This window comes from Bufo gargarizans, unplaced genomic scaffold (assembly GCF_014858855.1).
Source record: "Bufo gargarizans isolate SCDJY-AF-19 unplaced genomic scaffold, ASM1485885v1 original_scaffold_1674_pilon, whole genome shotgun sequence".
NCBI lineage: Eukaryota > Metazoa > Chordata > Amphibia > Anura > Bufonidae > Bufo > Bufo gargarizans.
This window is the reverse complement of record NW_025334461.1, coordinates 83,842-97,974: the sequence shown is the minus strand read 5'-3', so window position 1 is coordinate 97,974 and position 14,133 is coordinate 83,842. Positions and strand designations below refer to the sequence as shown.

General features: G+C 48.0%; 1 protein-coding gene across 1 annotated transcript in view; it reads left to right on the top strand.

Moving 5' to 3' along the window:
• CACNG1 (calcium voltage-gated channel auxiliary subunit gamma 1) overlaps window positions 1–14,133 on the top strand; it is a 36,839-nt gene that overhangs the window by 20,562 nt on the left and 2,144 nt on the right. The window contains exon 2 of the mRNA XM_044274329.1: window positions 1,280–1,354. Within this exon, the coding sequence (XP_044130264.1) occupies window positions 1,280–1,354 (75 nt within the window). The remainder of the gene's footprint in view (window positions 1–1,279; window positions 1,355–14,133) is intronic.

Sequence of the window (14,133 nt, the reverse complement as noted above, 5' to 3'; positions counted from 1 at the left end):
CGTCTTCTCCAGAAACTCTTCTTGCAGGATTATAAATATGGTGACTTTTAAGCCACGCCACATGAAGGACAACTGCATACAATCTGCAAAAATGGCGCAAAATTCATCATCTTAGAGCATGTTTAGGGTTTCCCTGCACCACAGCGCAGGGGCTCTATGGGCAGGGGTGCATCTTACAAGTTCAATGCAGATAGATTTGGCTACAGAGGATCTTGGTCCTGATACCATGAATACAGAATGAGCAGCGTTTTAATGAGGGTGTAATGCACCAGATGAGCCACCGGGGGCGCTGTTCCATTGCTTGCAGAGTCCAGCACTCTTAAATTAGCACCTGCAGTGGCAAATGGATACAGAAATGTTAATGTGGGCACCCCCAGGGGGTCTGTGGGAGAGAACCCATCACCCCCCCCCCCCCCCCACCCTCCCCGGCAGCTGGCATTCCCACCAGAATAGCAGGCGAGGGTAAGACGATCTCTTGCTAATCAACATGGATTTTCCCGATAACATAACAGTATTGGAAGAAAATCCAGAGGCGTCGGAATGTGAGCGGTCAGCAAACGCCGCGTCTGGAGACGAGGACCACAACCGGATTCTGTTACTGGAGGAATGGCCGCCACGATACAAGGGGAAGAAGCCATATTGTCTCCCAGAGCTGAGATCCGGCCGATCTGGGGCTGGGAGGTGGCGTGCTGCGGCATAGATATGGCAGACACGGTTGGACGAGTAGGTTACGCTGGTTTTTCCCGCTTTGCGCCCTTTTCGCCCACTAACATTCCCGTCTTGCTTTCGTCTGCTGTAGACGTTGAGGGGAAGCGGAGCGGTCGGGGGAGGGGGTGACGAGATGCGATGCGACAGCTCATGTTTTCTGCCGTCCGCAATTCCAGAATCGCTGTAATGAACCAGAAAACCTGCAGGAAATGTGTTGGGATCAGGCAGATGCTGGGAGTGGGGAGAGCGATAGTCTGCAGCAGCCCCCAGTCTGCAGACTATTTATACTCCCTGTGCAGGAGGAGGATGGCGGATGGCGGTAATCATTCTGGTTCATTCTTCGGCGCTCAACCTGATCCCACGAAAAAATCATGAAAACAGTAATGTAACCACAAGACCCAAGGCCTGACTGCTGAGCTGCTGCAGGGGGCGCTGCGCAGGGGCGGTTCACGGTATGCAGTGCCTGCCTATCACCTCTAGGTGTCACCCACAAGGCAGCAGTTTGGTCAGTGACTAAACGTTGAGATGTTTGTGCCCCACGTGACGCTTGCTCTCCGCTGCTCTCTTCCAGATGTTAACTGCTCGTACTTCAAGCACTTCACCTCTGGAGAAAATGCCGAGATCCTACAGGTCACCACTCAGAAAGGTAAGTGCCTGTCTTGGGTACATGGTGTAAATGCATGTGGATCTGGGGTAGGTGCGTATGGGGTATGTGTGTTAAGTGGGCATGCCTCAGGTAAGTATGTGTGGTCTGGGGTACATGGGGTTAGGGTTGCCAACTTTCCCAATAAACATTCCAGTTCACACAGGTAACAAGGGGGCGTGGCTTAACATCATTAGGAGGAGATCATCTTATAGTCAGTGCGGTCCGGTCAGGAGGAGATCATTGTATAGTCAGTGCGGTCCATCAGAAGGAGATCATTTTATAGTCAGTGCGGTCCGGTCAGGAGGAGATCATTTTACAGTCAGTGCGGTCCGTCAGGAGGGGATCATTTTACAGTCAGTGCGGTCCGGTCAGGAGGAGATCATTTTATAGTCAATGCGGTCCGTCAGGAGGAGATCATTTTATAGTCAGTGCGGTCCGGTCAGGAGGAGATCATTTTACAGTCAGTGCGGTCCGTCAGAAGGAGATCATTTTATAGTCAGTGCGGTCCGTCAGGAGGAGATCATTTTATAGTCAGTGTGGTCCGGTCAGGAGGAGATCATTTTATAGTCAGTGCGGTCCGGTCAGGAGGAGATCATTGTATAGTCAGTGCGGTCCGTCAGGAGGAGATCATTTTATAGTCAGTGCGGTCTGTCAGGAGGAGATCATTTTATAGTCAGTGTGGTCTGTCAGGAGGAGATAATTTTATAGTCAGTGCGGTCCGGTCAGGAGGAGATAATTTTATAGTCAGTGCGGTCCGTCAGGAGGAGATCATTTTATAGTCAGTGCGGTCCGTCAGGAGGAGATCATTTTATAGTCAGTGCGGTCCGTCAGAAGGAGATCATTTTATAGTCAGTGCGGTCCGGTCAGGAGGAGATCATTTTATAGTCAGTGTGGTCCGGTCAGGAGGAGATCATTTTATAGTCAATGCGGTCCGTCAGGAGGAGATCATTTTATAGTCAGTGCGGTCCGGTCAGGAGGAGATCATTTTATAGTCAGTGCGGTCCGTCAGGAGGAGATCATTTTATAGTCAGTGCGGTCCGGTCAGGAGGAGATCATTTTATAGTCAGTGTGGTCCGGTCAGGAGGAGATCATTTTATAGTCAGTGCGGTCCGGTCAGGAGGAGATCATTGTATAGTCAGTGCGGTCCGTCAGGAGGAGATCATTTTATAGTCAGTGCGGTCTGTCAGGAGGAGATCATTTTATAGTCAGTGTGGTCTCTCAGGAGGAGATCATTTTACAGTCAGTGCGGTCCGTCAGGAGGAGATCATTTTACAGTCAGTGCGGTCCGGTCAGGAGGAGATCATTTTATAGTCAGTGCGGTCCGTCAGGAGGAGATCATTTTACAGTCAGTGCGGTCCGTCAGGAGGAGATCATTTTACAGTCAGTGCGGTCCGGTCAGGAGGAGATCATTTTATAGTCAGTGCGGTCCGGTCAGGAGGAGATCATTTTATAGTCAGTGCGGTCCGGTCAGGAGGAGATCATTTTACAGTCAGTGCGGTCCGTCAGGAGGAGATCATTTTACAGTCAGTGCGGTCTCTCAGGAGGAGATCATTTTACAGTCAGTGCGGTCCGTCAGGAGGAGATCATTTTACAGTCAGTGCGGTCCGGTCAGGAGGTGATCATTTTATAGTCAGTGCGGTCCGGTCAGGAGGTGATCATTTTACAGTCAGTGCGGTCCGGTCAGGAGGAGATCATTTTATAGTCAGTGCGGTCCGTCAGGAGGAGATCATTTTACAGTCAGTGCGGTCCGTCAGGAGGAGATCATTTTACAGTCAGTGCGGTCCGGTCAGGAGGAGATCATTTTACAGTCAGTGCGGTCCGTCAGGAGGAGATCATTTTACAGTCAGTGCGGTCCGGTCAGGAGGAGATCATTTTATAGTCAGTGCGGTCCGTCAGGAGGAGATCATTTTACAGTCAGTGCGGTCCGTCAGGAGGAGATCATTTTACAGTCAGTGCGGTCCGGTCAGGAGGAGATCATTTTATAGTCAGTGCGGTCCGGTCAGGAGGAGATCATTTTATAGTCAGTGCGGTCCGGTCAGGAGGAGATCATTTTACAGTCAGTGCGGTCCGTCAGGAGGAGATCATTTTACAGTCAGTGCGGTCTCTCAGGAGGAGATCATTTTACAGTCAGTGCGGTCTGTCAGGAGGAGATCATTTTACAGTCAGTGCGGTCCGGTCAGGAGGAGATCATTTTATAGTCAGTGCGGTCCGTCAGGAGGAGATCATTTTACAGTCAGTGCGGTCCGGTCAGGAGGAGATCATTTTATAGTCAGTGCAGTCCGTCAGGAGGAGATCATTTTACAGTCAGTGCGGTCCGTCAGGAGGAGATCATTTTATAGTCAGTGCGGTCCGTCAGGAGGAGATCATTTTATAGTCAGTGCGGTCCGTCAGGAGGAGATCATTTTACAGTCAGTGCGGTCCGTCAGGAGGAGATCATTTTATAGTCAGTGCAGTCCGTCAGGAGGAGATCATTTTACAGTCAGTGCGGTCCGTCAGGAGGAGATCATTTTATAGTCAGTGCGGTCCGTCAGGAGGAGATCATTTTATAGTCAGTGCGGTCTCTCAGGAGGAGATCATCTTATAGTCAGTGCGGTCTCTCAGGAGGCTGACTTGGAAAAATTTATGAAAAATTGGGTAGGGGGTCACTCAATATCAAGCAAACATATGGTCAAATTGTATCCAAAGTAAACCTTTATAATAAATAAATATAACACATACAGATCATTCACATATCGTGTTGCACAAAAGCCTAAAACTTAAAATACCGCAATCTTAAAAGGATATCCCAGGGTGCGTAACCCAATATGAAAAGGTAGGTCAATCGGCAACCAGGTCTATGTCACAATAGTATCAGTTCGATTGAACTAGACCTCAGGGTCATATATTTATAAATACTCGCATATATTGTAGGCCACAGAGAGTTAATGGTACTCTATTGGTTGTTTTACGTTACCGCTTCTTCATCTGTTATCACCGATTTGTTTGTGCGGTGTGGCGTGTATCTCCGCAATCATCTGCAAGGACCTGTGTGGATGAAACTCCCCCGGCTCCTAAGGGTCCTCCTTTATATGGTGTCCATAACTAGGGCAATGCATGCTGGAGCAGTGAGGGATATCTGGAAAATGTGGATATGGGTCCCATTTATGTTAACTGGAATATATATCACTCCCGATTTTTTCATTCCAAAGCATATATGATGGTCATTAGACAAATATTGTCTTTCTATTAGATGACCACATTGATGTTTTTTATATCATTTTCATATTTCACATTGTCCATAGAGTAGTTGTCAAGATCCTTATATTTCCACTAACTTTAAAAATCCTTATACTTATGCTATCCATTAATGATATTTATGACGGTATAGGTATATAAAACCAACCAAGCATATAACAAACACATACAAACCCTAAAAACAGAAAAAACGCACATGCGATTCATTTGCGTCTTTGGCGCGTTTTTTCTAAAATTTCTAAAATAAAGCAATGTGATAGGATCGGATACAAGAACCCACATATGAGAACTTTATACACTGGCTGTGCCATAATGCGTATATGTGTACATATTACCTGCACACATATACAGATATGGAGGATATAGTGTGAGTGCAAGCCAGCAAAACATACAGTACAGACCAAAAGTTTGGACACACCTTCTCATTCAAAGAGTTTCCTTTATTTTCATGACTATGAAAATTGTAGATTCACACTGAAGGCATCAAAACTATGAATTATCACATGTGGAATTATATACATAACAAAAAAGTGTGAAACAACTGAAAATATGTCATATTCTAGGTTCTTCAAAGTAGCCACCTTTTGCTTTGATTACTGCTTTGCACACTCTTGGCATTCTCTTGATGAGCTTCAAGAGGTAGTCACCTGAAATGGTCTTCACTTCACAGGTGTGCCCTGTCAGGTTTAATAAGTGGGATTTCTTGCCTTATAAATGGGGTTGGGACCATCAGTTGCGTTGTGGAGAAGTCAGGTGGATACACAGCTGATAGTCCTACTGAATAGACTGTTAGAATTTGTATTATGGCAAGAAAAAAGCAGCTAAGTAAAGAAAAACGAGTGGCCATCATTACTTTAAGAAATGAAGGTCAGTCAGTCCGAAAAATTGGGAAAACTTTGAAAGTGTCCCCAAGTGCAGTCACAAAAACCATCAAGTGTTACAAAGAAACTGGCTCACATGCGGACCACCCCAGGAAAGGAAGACCAAGAGTCACCTCTGCTGCGGAGGATAAGTTCATCCGAGTCACCAGCCTCAGAAATCGCAGGTTAACAGCAGCTCAGATTAGAGACCAGGTCAATGCCACACAGAGTTCTAGCAGCAGACACATCTCTAGAACAACTGCTAAGAGGAGACTGTGTGAATCAGGCCTTCATGGTAGAATATCTGCTAGGAAACCACTGCTAAGGACGGGCAACAAGCAGAAGAAACTTGTTTGGGCTAAAGAACACAAGGAATGGACATTAGACCAGTGGAAATCTGTGCTTTGGTCTGATGAGTCCACATTTGAGATCTTTGGTTCCAACCACCGTGTCTTTGTGCGACGCAGAAAAGGTGAACGGATGGACTCTACATGCCTGGTTCCCACCGTGAAGCATGGAGGAGGAGGTGTGATGGTGTGGGGGTGCTTTGCTGGTGACACTGTTGGGGATTTATTCAAAATTGAAGGCATACTGAACCAGCATGGCTACCACAGCATCTTGCAGCGGCATGCTATTCCATCCGGTTTGCGTTTAGTTGGACCATCGTTTATTTTTCAACAGGACAATGACCCCAAACACACCTCCAGGCTGTGTAAGGCCTATTTGACCATGAAGGAGAGTGATGGGTGCTGCACCAGATGACCTGGCCTCCACAGTCACCGGACCGGAACCCAATCGAGATGGTTTGGGGTGAGCTGGACCGCAGCGTGAAGGCAAAAGGGCCAACAAGTACTAAGCATCTCTGGGAACTCCTTCCAGACTGTTGGAAGACCATTTCAGGTGACTACCTCTTGCAGTTCATCAAGAGAATGCCAAGAGTGTGCAAAGCAGTAATCAAAGCAAAAGGTGGTGTGGCAAAACCAACCTCGCCACTGGGTTTTGGAGAGGACTGTTTAAAAGCCTCTTGCCTCAGGATTATGGCCCATAGTAACTGTAAAGGAGAAGACAGACCGGCCGCACAGCTTAAATCTGTCTGTAGAATTGTATTTTATGTTATTATGCGTTCGGTTAAATTGTATGTTATGTGAGGGCACCCAGATAGCTAATATCATTGTATTTGTGTATTCTGAGTGCCATTCACCTAATGATATGCACTCAGACTTGAGCTATCTGGGGATATGTTAAATGTCTGTGTTTGCTGTGGGGGTGTGCCATTGTGTGTTTGGGTGGTGATTCCTGTCCTGTTGTCTCCACATGTGTATTGGTGATCTCCCCTTTGTCCTGAGAGATAATTGGATTGTGTTCGGTCGTCTCCGGGACAGAGGGGAGGAAACCATGATGCATTGTGGGGATATGTTGTATCTGTCCTGTATCTGCAAAAACTGTAATAAAAACCAGGCTGGGTGTGCCAGCACTTCAGATCACTGCTGACCCTCAAGACGGAGCCTTGTCTCGTTATTGGGGGATTCCCTGTATGCTGTTGGAGACTGATTGCCAGGAGTGTAAGCTGACGGATACGCTTTTCCTGTTCGTCTGACTGACAGCTACTTGTGAGGTTCCAGTTTGGAGTGCTATTTTGTATCCAGTTCGGGAGGTTGGTGTTCTGCAGTAGCTGTGCCTGTCTCTCGGAAAGGGGCATATCGTCTAAGCGGATCTTAACCCCTTGTCTGCTGAAACGGTGCCGTTACATTGGTGGCAAGCAGCGGGATCGTTCCTACAGCCAGAAGGACAGCTACAGGAGACACCATTTCTGTGGATTCTACAATTTAAGGGCAACGCATGTCTCAGTACAGTGACCCTAAAAGCACCAGGATGGAACCAGCAGTGGAGTACAGATACTCTGTGGAGGAATTTGACCGTATGATGTGGTTGCGGCTGAACTTCTTCGGACCCAATCCAGGTGAGAAATACGTGAAGTTCGTGAGGAATCTAGTGTCTACGACCCTACTATACCGGGCAGAAGGTGACGGTCAGCTGCCACGTTGGGTGGACCTCCATCGGAAGTTACGGTTGCGGGACAGTGGGAGCCCAGTCTCCATTCCCCAGCGGCAGTGTGAAGTGCAGGGAGGGGAGAGCAGCGGCCTCCCTCCCCAGCGGCAGGCTGAGTTACAGGGGGCAGAGGTAGTTGTTCCTGCCCCCCAGCAGCAGAGTGATATGCCGGGAAGGCAGTGTGAAATGCAGGGAGAGGAGAGCAGCGGCCTCCCTCCCCAGCGGCAGGCTGAGTTACAGGGGGCAGAGGTAGTTGTTCCTGCCCCCCAGCAGCAGAGTGATATGCCGGGAAGGCAGTGTGAAGTGCAGGGAGGGGAGAGCAGCGGCCTCCCTCCCCAGCGGCAGGCTGAGTTACAGGGGGCAGAGGTAGTTGTTCCTGCCCCCCAGCAGCAGAGTGATGTGCCGGGAAGGCAGTGTGAAATGCAGGGAGAGGAGAGCAACGGCCTCCCTCCCCAGCGGCAGGCTGAGTTACAGGGGGCAGAGGTAGTTGTTCCTGCCCCCCAGCAGCAGCATGATTTTTTGGGAATTGGGAGCCGAGTCTCCATTCCCCAGCGGCAGGCGGAGTTACAGGGGGCAGAGACAGTCGGTCCTGTCCCCCAGCGGCAGAGTGTCCTACAGGGAATAGAGAGCCCAGTCTCCTTTCCCCAGCAGCAGGACACTGTATTGGGAGCGGAGGCGGTCGGTCACTCTCCCCAGCGGCTGGAAGTATGTATGGGAGAGGAGCTCGCTACCCCCTCTCCTCAGCGGCAGCTTAACGCACCAGGGGGAGACAGTAAGCCCCACAACAGTGCAGATGGGACCGTGGTCTCTGCACTTACAGCACAGGGGGTAGAGACAGTCGGTCTCCCCCTCCAACAACCAGGCTCCAACCAGGCTTCTTCCGTGGTAGCGCTGGCACCAGGGCTGAGTACCGCTGATCCCTGCCCACAAAGCAACCTCCACTCCAAACCAGGGAGCAACACAGAGACCGGGAGTACCAGCTTCCAACATAACTTTGGTGGATTCACTGGACAGAGACATGCTACGAAATTCAGCAGGTCCAGTATTTTGTTGTGGGTGGCCTGCCAGACTAACTCAGGTACCGACCGGCGTGAGGTCAGGTATCTGGTTAGTCTTCCCTGGGGGGGGGAGATGTGTGGCAAAACCAACCTCGCCACTGGGTTTTGGAGAGGACTGTTTAAAAGCCTCTTGCCTCAGGATTATGGCCCATAGTAACTGTAAAGGAGAAGACAGACCGGCCGCACAGCTTAAATCTGTCTGTAGAATTGTATTTTATGTTATTATGCGTTCGGTTAAATTGTATGTTATGTGAGGGCACCCAGATAGCTAATATCATTGTATTTGTGTATTCTGAGTGCCATTCACCTAATGATATGCACTCAGACTTGAGCTATCTGGGGATATGTTAAATGTCTGTGTTTGCTGTGGGGGTGTGCCATTGTGTGTTTGGGTGGTGATTCCTGTCCTGTTGTCTCCACATGTGTATTGGTGATCTCCCCTTTGTCCTGAGAGATAATTGGATTGTGTTCGGTCGTCTCCGGGACAGAGGGGAGGAAACCATGATGCATTGTGGGGATATGTTGTATCTGTCCTGTATCTGCAAAAACTGTAATAAAAACCAGGCTGGGTGTGCCAGCACTTCAGATCACTGCTGACCCTCAAGACGGAGCCTTGTCTCGTTATTGGGGGATTCCCTGTATGCTGTTGGAGACTGATTGCCAGGAGTGTAAGCTGACGGATACGCTTTTCCTGTTCGTCTGACTGACAGCTACTTGTGAGGTTCCAGTTTGGAGTGCTATTTTGTATCCAGTTCGGGAGGTTGGTGTTCTGCAGTAGCTGTGCCTGTCTCTCGGAAAGGGGCATATCGTCTAAGCGGATCTTAACCCCTTGTCTGCTGAAACGGTGCCGTTACAGGTGGCTACTTTGAAGAGCCTAGAATATGACATATTTTCAGTTGTTTCACACTTTTTTGTTATGTATATAATTCCACATGTGTTAATTCATAGTTTTGATGCCTTCAGTGTGAATCTACAATTTTCATAGTCATGAAAATAAAGAAAACTCTTTGAATGAGAAGGTGTGTCCAAACTTTTGGTCTGTACCAGGCATCCTCAAACTGCAGCCCTCCAGCTGTTGCAAAACTACAACTGCCAGCATGCCTGAACAGCCTGCAGGTATCAGCCTACAGCAGGGCATTGTGGGAGTTGTAGTTTTACAACAGCTGGAGGGCTGCAGTTTGAGGATGCCTGGTCTGTACTGTATATTGAACACAAGTAAAACTTAAAAACTTAAAAACGAAAGAAACGCACGTGCGGTTCCTTTGCGTCTTCAGTTAGTTTTTTAGAAAATTTCTAAAATAGTGTGAAATGGGATGCAGGAGACTTCATATTAGAAACATTCAATCGGCAATAAGGTATCCAATTCGAATATCCTCTTTGACTCTGTTCTGGACATTTGGAGGATATGGTTCCCCCCTCTCCATGGATATTTAACTTTTTCAAGTGCCATATATATATAAGGGTCGATGGATCGTTGTTGTGATGATCTCTCTAATGCTAAATTGTGGACCCTAGTATATGTAATCTGGGGCAAAGTTGTAAGCATTGGTCCAATTCCTTTGTCCCCAAGCAGGTGGCCTACAATATATGCGAGTATTTATGAATATATGACCTTGAGGTCTAGGTCTGATACTATTGTGACATAGACCTGGTTGCCGATTGACTTACCTTTTCACATTGGGTCATGCGCCCTGGGATATCCTTTTCAGATTGCGGTATTTTAAGTTTTAGGCTTTTGTGCAACACGATATGTGAATGATCTGTATGTGTTATATTTATTTATTATAAAGGTTTACTTTGGATACAATTTGGCCATATGTTTGCTTGATATTGAGTGACCCCCTACCCAATTTTCCTTTCTCACTTTCTATGTACCAGCATTTGGGAGTGCTGTGGGGTGGTGCGCCCCTCCAGAAGGCGAACAGTGAGTGAGCCACCATTTTTCCTCTATGTTGTAAAGACTTGTAAAGAGTTTTTCACATATGAAGCCATCAGATTCCATCTTTAATTTTCTAAACAGCCTCTGAAAAATTAAAGGTGGAATCCGATTGGTTGCTATGGGCAACTTTTTCCTTTACACCAGTTTGGATACATCTTTCCCTATACATATATATAGACATGTATCTGTAGATATCAGTATATTGTACATGGAATGTTCTAGACCTGGCAGCAACAATCTAAAATTAGAGACAAAGTAAAAGTAAAATATACAGGGGTATCCCGTTTCTTCACCATTGTGCTGACTCCATATATGAGATCAGTAACAGCAGAGAACTCCCAGGAATATTTAATCCATATGTGGACACAGCCATATACAGAGGAAGCCAGAGACTCCCTGAGTGGAGCAGGGACTCCTAAGCCATATATGGAGTTAGAGCAGGGACTCCTAAGCCATATATGGAGATAGAGCAGGGACTCCTAAGCCATATATGGAGATAGAGCAGGGACTCCTAAGCCATGTATGGAGATAGAGCAGGGACTCCTCAGCCATATATGGAGATAGAGCAGGGACTCCTAAGCCATATATGGAGATAGAGCAGGGACTCCTCAGCCATATATGGAGATAGAGCAGGGACTCCTAAGCCATATATGGCGATAGAGCAGGGACTCCTCAGCCATATATGGAGATAGAGCAGGGACTCGTAAGCCATATATGGAGATAGAGCAGGGACTCCTAAGCCATGTATGGAGATAGAGCAGGGACTCCTAAGCCATGTATGGAGTTAGAGCAGGGACTCCTCAGCCATATATGGAGATAGAGCAGGGACTCCTAAGCCATATATGGAGATAGAGCAGGGACTCCTAAGCCATATACGGAGTCAGAGCAGGGACTCTTAAGCCATGTATGGAGTTAGAGCAGGGACTCCTAAGCCATGTATGGAGTTAGAGCAGGGACTCCTAAGACATGTATGGAGTTAGAGCAGGGACTCCTAAGCCATGTATGGAGATAGAGCAGGGACTCCTAAGCCATGTATGGAGATAGAGCAGGGACTCCTAAGCCATATATGGAGATAGAGCAGGGACTCCTAAGCCATGTATGGAGTTAGAGCAGGGACTCCTCAGCCATATATGGAGATAGAGCATGGACTCCTAAGCCATATATGGAGATAGAGCAGGGACTCTTAAGCCATATATGGACATAGAGCAGGGACTCTTAAGCCATATATGGAGTCAGAGCAGGGACTCTTAAGCCATATATGGACTTAGAGCAGGGACTCTTAAGCCATATATGGACGTAGAGCAGGGACTCTTAAGCCATATATGGAGTTAGAGCAGGGACTCCTAAGACATGTATGGAGTTAGAGCAGGGACTCCTAAGCCATGTATGGAGATAGAGCAGGGACTCCTAAGCCATGTATGGAGATAGAGCAGGGACTCCTAAGCCATGTATGGAGATAGAGCAGGGACTCCTAAGCCATATATGGAGATAGAGCAGGGACTCCTAAGCCATGTATGGAGATAGAGCAGGGACTCCTAAGCCATGTATGGAGATAGAGCAGGGACTCCTAAGCCATGTATGGAGATAGAGCAGGGACTCCTAAGCCATGTATGGAGTTAGAGCAGGGACTCCTCAGCCATGTATGGATATAGAGCAGGGACTCCTCAGCCATATATGGAGATAGAGCAGGGACTCCTAAGCCATGTATGGAGATAGAGCAGGGATTCCTAAGCCATGTATGGAGATAGAGCAGGGATTCCTAAGCCATGTATGGAGATAGAGCAGGGACTCCTAAGCCATGTATGGAGATAGAGCAGGGACTCCTAAGCCATATATGGAGATAGAGCAGGGACGCCTAAGCCATATATGGAGATAGAGCAGGGACTCCGAAACCATATATGGAGTTAGAGCAGGGACTCCTCAGCCATATATGGAGATAGAGCAGGGACTCCTAAGCCATGTATGGAGATAGAGCAGGGAATCCTAAGCCATGTATGGAGATAGAGCAGGGACTCCTAAGCCATGTATGGAGATAGAGCAGGGACTCCTAAGCCATGTATGGAGATAGAGCAGGGACTCCTAAGCCATGTATGGAGATAGAGCAGGGACTCCTAAGCCATGTATGGAGATAGAGCAGGGACTCCTAAGCCATGTATGGAGTTAGAGCAGGGACTCCTCAGCCATGTATGGATATAGAGCAGGGACTCCTCAGCCATATATGGAGATAGAGCAGGGACTCCTAAGCCATGTATGGAGATAGAGCAGGGACTCCTAAGCCATATATGGAGATAGAGCAGGGACGCCTAAGCCATATATGGAGATAGAGCAGGGACTCCGAAACCATATATGGAGTTAGAGCAGGGACTCCTCAGCCATATATGGAGATAGAGCAGGGACTCCTAAGCCATGTATGGAGATAGAGCAGGGATTCCTAAGCCATGTATGGAGATAGAGCAGGGACTCCTAAGCCATGTATGGAGATAGAGCAGGGACTCCTAAGCCATGTATGGAGATAGAGCAGGGACTCCTAAGCCATGTATGGAGATAGAGCAGGGACTCCTAAGCCATGTATGGAGATAGAGCAGGGACTCCTAAGCCATGTATGGAGATAGAGCAGGGACGCCTAAGCCATATATGGAGATAGAGCAGGGACTCCGAAACCATATATGGAGTTAGAGAAGGGACTCCTCAGCCATATATGGAGTTAGAGCAGGGACTCCTAAGCCATATATGGAGATAGAGCAGGAACTCCTAAGCCATATATGGAGATAGAGCAGGGACTCCTCAGCCATATATGGAGTTAGAGCATGGACTCCTCAGCCATGTATGGAGTTAGAGCAGGGACTCCTAAGCCATATATGGAGATAGAGCAGGGACTCCTAAGCCATATATGGAGATAGAGCAGGGACTCCTAAGCCATATATGGAGATAGAGCAGGGACTCCTCAGCCATATATGGAGTTAGAGCATGGACTCCTAAGCCATGTATGGAGATAGAGCAGGGACTCCTAAGCCATGTATGGAGATAGAGCAGGGACTCCTCAGCCATATATGGAGATAGAGCAGGGACTTCTCAGCCATATATGGAGATAGAGCAGGGACTCCTAAGCCATGTATAGAGTTAGAGCAGGGACTCCTCAGCCATATATGGAGATAGATCAGGGGACATATCTTTTCTTTTGCTGGAGGCACGGATCGGAAGCCCATGGAAGCACGTCCGTATGCTTTCGGGTCCATACCTCCCCATATCGTGGACATGAGGGTATAAGATGGAGGCAGAGGTGTAAACTGAAGCTCTGGGTCTCCACCTCCTATGGGACAGAAGGACCTGAAGGCCCTTGTCTTCGGAGGCCCGGTGCAGTCACATTCTATGGTTACACCCCTTGATGTAGAGTTAGGCAGGAACAGGTAAAGATGACAAGAGGGTGGAGAAGGGAAGGAGAATGGAATGGAGGGACAGAAACAGGACAAAGTTACATGAGGGTGCAGGATGGGGGGCACAGACGACAGGATGGTGCAGGATAAAGTGGCATGTGAGGGCACATAAAGATGACAGGCAGGATGGTGCAGCAGGTTGGAGCAGGTCATTTTAGGTTTTCGGCGTGGTCAAGTGTGGGGGTGGGGCTAGAACACGAAGCCA